Raw genomic sequence first — 5,244 nt, 5'->3', positions numbered from 1 at the left:
ATTCAAAAAACTTGTTGCCGGCGTTTAAATTAAAACGCTCCTCAACCATTTGACCAACCAATCAACGGCTAGTCCTCCAACGGCTAGTTGATTTAATTTTTTTTTTTAAATATTAACTATATATATATATATATAAACAATCAAAACTCATCCATTTTCAACAAAAACACTCTCAAAACCTCTCTAAAAAATCCCACATTTTATAAAAAAACTTGATGGATTCTCCTAGTTCTTCATCCATGATAAATTTTTACTACAACGAGTTTTTTGCGGATGGCGATGGTTCGACCGATGAGGAGCTTGAGCAAGAGGCGGTTACGAGTGCATGTCAACTAGCGGTTCGATATGTCAACCATTCTCGTCGGCCCGAAGCCCCAAAAAATAAAAGAGGCTATGTTGAACGAGACCGACGCGCGGCACACGAGCGTTTGATGAAAGACTATTTTGACGAGGCGCCGACATTTTCAAACGAAGTTTTTAGGCGTCGTTTCCGGATGAGTAAACGGTTGTTTCTACGCATAGTCAACGACTTGGAAGCCAACTACGATTATTTTAAACAAAAACCGGATGCGAGAGGGTACCTTGGATTCACCGGTATCCAAAAGTGTACGTCGGCATTACGAATCCTTGCTTATGGTAACACTACCGACATCAACGACGAGTATCTAAAAATGGCGGAGAAAACAACACGAGATAGCTTGGAACATTTTTGTCGCGGTACAATTTTTTTTTTTTAGTTTTATTTTTTTTTAAACGACGCGTATGCTTAGAATTTTTTTTTTTTTGAATCTTATGTTTATCTATATTTTTTTTTATAAAGGTATAATTGATGTGTACGGTGCGCGTTATCTTAGAACGCCTACATGGGAGGACCTTCAAAAGATCTACGAGGTACATAATGCCGAGCATGGTTTGCCTGGTATGATCGGGAGCATAGATTGCATGCATTGGCGTTGGGATAACTGCCCGACTGCATGGCGAGGCCAACACACACGTGGTGACCAAAAAGGACCCACTATTATTCTTCAGGCGGTTGCTTCACAGGACCTTTGGGTTTGGTCGGCTTACTTTGGCGTGGTCGGGTCATGCAATGATATCAATGTTTTTGAACAATCGCCGTTGTTAGATGAGTGGATTTCTGGCAAAGCTCCAAAAGCGTCGTTTTACGCAAATGGAAACTACTACCCCCATGTATATTATTTGAGCGACGGAATTTATCCTAGGTATTCGATTTTTGTGAAGACGTTTAGTGATCCTATTGATGAGAAAAGAGCATACTTTAAAAAGGTTCAAGAGTCTTCACGAAAAGATATTGAGAGATGCTTTGGGGTTCTTAAACAACGCTGGCAATACTTGAGAAATCCTTGTCGTGCATGGAGCAAGCAAAAAATGAGAGATGCTATGTACGCTTGTATAATCATGCACAACATGATTTTGGAAGACGAAGGAAAGGCGATATGCCAGAATTATGTGCCAGAAGCCGTTCACCAGGAGCATCCGCAGACGTCAATGGAAGAAAGAGTGAGTAACGCGCGAGAGTTGCGTTACGAACCGTACCATTCCCAGTTAATGGTTGATTTGGTACACCACGCATGGTCGGTTCGTTACGTACCACCTGAGGGAGAGGAAGAAACGGAGGACGAGGAAGACGAAGTTGGCGAGGGTGACGAAAGCGAAGACGAAAACTAGTTTTTTTTTTCTAGTATTGTATTTTTTTTTTCTGTTTTTTTTTATTTTCGGTTTTTTTTTTTTAGTTTTTTTTTCATTTTTTTTTCATGCTATGTAATTTTATTTTTAAATTAATGAAGTTTTTTTATGTTTTAAATTTAAAAAAATAATTGGGAAATGATTGTAAAATGATTGAATGGGGCATTATGGGGCATTATACCACTACACCACTTTTTCTATAATGCCCTCATGCTGACTAGGACGCCACATGGCGCAAAACGCCCCATGGTGGGGGCATTATAGTGTATCACCACTACACATGGTCTTAGTAAACAAACTAATGAGTACCAGGGCTGGCCCGTAGAGGGGGCGGGGTGGGCGACGGCACAAAGCCCAAACCCTCCAAAGGCTCAATTTTTTGTAATTTTGTATAGAATTACGATGCATATGATATAATATATATGTACCGAATCGAGAGATAACATAAATGAGCCTTATATTAGTCGTTATTGCTTTGCTTAAACAACAAGGAGATACACGTTCTAGTACCGGTGTCTCCAAATTCTTTATTTCATACTTAATTTTGTTGTTTCTCTTTAATTAGTAAATTACTTTCTAAACTTAGCTAAAAATAACTATTTAAATTACATCCACATAAATTTTAATAAGTAATGAGTTTATATTAAATAGAGATTTTCGAATATACCCAAATTTTTTATCTACCAGGGACTAAATTTGGTTTATTTATTTATTTATTTATTTTCGAAAACGACCCTGATGAGTACCATCGCCGATGAAATACCGACACATATTTAGCACTGACCGCAGATAATTCTAGAAGAAAAGGTTTGTTAACAGTCTAGATTTCGTCTGTTTTATGTGGTGATTAATTATAACTCAAATTTGCATGTGTTTATACATCAAATCCTAAGTAATAACATAAACACAAGTCATGAAAAAACTACCGTTAATGAACAACAATACACCACCTCAACTATACCGGCCTAATGACAGCGCAGCTTTAACATCCAACCGCCATGCATAACCACCGTTACACAACCGCCACACGTCGCAAGGTGCGGTAACCGCCGTAGCCCGGTCAGCCCCCCACGTGACCTTAACAGTGCACGTGAACGCCGGGTGACACACCGGCAAAGTAACCCGATTAAACTTCTTCACCACCACCATAACCATCTCATCTGAATAATTATCACTACCGGTTATCATCTCTCTATAAGCTTTATTAGTCCACACCACCGTGTCTCTACTGTTGGTGATGAATGATGGACACGTGTCCATCTCCATGCTCAGTATTCTTGCCTGATCTGTTAACCCTACACCGTCACCGTTCATCCACGTCGCCGTCACACATTCCACCGTCACTAACGACGTTACCATCAACTTCTGCGGTTTCGGTGACGCTATCACGTGACCATCACGTGCTGTTGACTGCATACTGTTGAAGCTTAACAAAACCTGTGATGGCTTCTTATTATTAACTGTTGTACCGGAAAATAATACATCTTGTTTTTCACTCGGTGAACTTGTTGCCGGTGAGTTTTCTTTCCGCTCTGGTGTCTCCGGCATCAAAGCCAGCGTCACCACCGTGTCTCCGCCATGAACGCCGCTAGAATTAATAATATTATGATTATTAGAAAGTTTCCGTTTCTTTGAAACGGGGCTTGTGTTATTATTATTCTTTTTGTTGTTGTTGTTGTTGTTGTTAACCCTAACGTACCTCCGCTTACGCCGTGGGGTTCTGCCGGAGCCGTCGCTGTGCTCCACCGTGGAGCAGCTGGAACCGGATCCGGCAGCCATGGGTTTGGGTGCGATGGGCGTGAACTTGAGCATTATTCTCTCAACCTTTGACATACCGTAGGTTATCTCACCATATCTACTGTTGCTGCCAGAGTATCTTGCAATACAACCACCACCTCTGCCGTCCATATTATTACGGAACCCTTTTGTGTTTCTCTCACTAGTGGGTTTGGTATGGATTTGATGATGGTAATGGGACGCATATAAAGGAGTCCGTCAACATTTTCTGCTAGGTTTTATGACTTTAATAATATCAATGTGTAATTGTTGGGATTGAACCCTATCAGAGAAACATACAATGTAAAGCCAAAACTGGATCACATCAGTAGACTAACAATAAGCAGCAGCCTACACTTTGTTTTCCCCTTGAATGTGGCTCAAACATCTGATATGCTCCAAAGTACTGTCTATAAACATCTGCTGACCTACAACTGCTGATTCTACTCAAGGACTGATGAAGACTAAAAGCTATGCTGTTCAATCTGCTGTCCTGAGTCAAGCACTGCTGATCATGACAAGTACTGCTGGGTTCACAGCAGTGGAATGATACAGCAGCATTTCTATTCATCTTATGTAAACTTTATACACTATCAGTAGTTAGCAAAGCAGTAGTTGTATAGATCAGTAGATAGAGTTTGTTAGGTTGTTAGACGTCACTTTCATGGTGACGTCAGCTGAGATGCTTCAGTGGTTTGGATTGTCTATAAATGTAACAGTACTCTGTACTGTTACATTTGATTGTTTTGAGTGAGTTTTTCTCCTCAATCCAATCCTTTCATCTTGTACAACCAACCTTGGGGCATTAGGCTGAGGGGGAGCTTAGTATTGTAAGCATGCTTGTAATCTTTTGATTTTCATTGTAATCATTCAACTTAATGAGAAAGCATGTGTTTATCAAACTATTCTCTTCTTTGATTATGTTTATAAAGTTTGTATTCATTTCCGCTGCACTTTACATTACTCTATATCCATTGACTTGTCAAATTCTTACAAACAAGCATAATCATGACAGCCTCCGATCCTAACAATTGGTATCAGAGCTTGGACAGTCAAATTCGATCTACCAATCAATTTGACATAACAGTTCAGCTCAAAATTCATTGATACTGAGGTTGATTGTATTTAGTTGAAAAACAGAGTAACGAGAAATCATGTTCAAAATGATGACTCAAAAGCTGTGTAAAACAACCAAGATGTCATAAGATTCACAAATCTCATACAACTGGTGATGTCATGCACAAATCACTCATAGTTTCCAGATCTGGAAACTTATCTGGTAACTATGGTATGTTTATCTTCATTCAAAATTGATTTCAACTGTTGTTATGAAATTTGTGATGTTTTCATATTTTACACTAAAGTATGCACCTATGATTAGTAAAACCTATGTTCATCTAAACACAGGTGCTTTGCTAACATAGAAAGAGGGAAATAAAGCTTTAGTCAAAATTTCTTATGTGCTCAAAGGCAGGTTGAGAATCCTCAAAAAGGACCAAATCAACTTTGTCAAAACACATTAAGAAAATAAGGTGTCAAAACAGTCCAAATCATACGTAATGTAAGATCTGGTAATGAAACATGTACAAATGTGGCCAGATCTCTCAAAACATTACTTCAAAATGATTCTGGATTAAGCTCTTCAAAATAAAATCTCCCACTGAGTATTTCTGAACATGTGAATGGAAAGGGTAAAAAAAAAGGGGGGGGGGGAAGGGAAATGAACAAATCTCAAAGTGTGGTTATCTCAAAACTTTTGAA

General features: G+C 39.1%; 2 protein-coding genes across 2 annotated transcripts; one reads left to right on the top strand and one right to left on the bottom strand.

Annotated features, from left to right (window-relative positions):
- Positions 1–270: 270 nt before the first annotated feature.
- Positions 271–1,529, top strand: LOC110943850. The gene is made up of 3 exons (XM_022185580.1): positions 271–717; positions 821–1,223; positions 1,442–1,529. The coding sequence occupies exons 1-3, from the start codon at positions 432–434 to the stop codon at positions 1,527–1,529; spliced, it is 777 nt and encodes a 258-aa protein (XP_022041272.1). The 5' UTR covers positions 271–431.
- A 1,089-nt stretch (positions 1,530–2,618) lies between these two features.
- LOC110939324 lies at positions 2,619–3,713 on the bottom strand. The gene is made up of 2 exons (XM_022181017.2): positions 3,407–3,713; positions 2,619–3,295 (listed from the first exon to the last, which is right to left on the bottom strand). Exons 1-2 carry the CDS (start codon positions 3,613–3,615, stop codon positions 2,659–2,661), a joined length of 846 nt encoding a protein of 281 aa, XP_022036709.1. The 5' UTR covers positions 3,616–3,713; the 3' UTR covers positions 2,619–2,658.
- Between the last annotated feature and the right edge of the window lie 1,531 nt (positions 3,714–5,244).

Source organism: Helianthus annuus, chromosome 5 (assembly GCF_002127325.2).
Source record: "Helianthus annuus cultivar XRQ/B chromosome 5, HanXRQr2.0-SUNRISE, whole genome shotgun sequence".
In the NCBI taxonomy this organism is placed as follows: Eukaryota; Viridiplantae; Streptophyta; class Magnoliopsida; order Asterales; family Asteraceae; genus Helianthus; species Helianthus annuus.
This window is presented reverse-complemented; position numbering and strand designations above follow the sequence as displayed.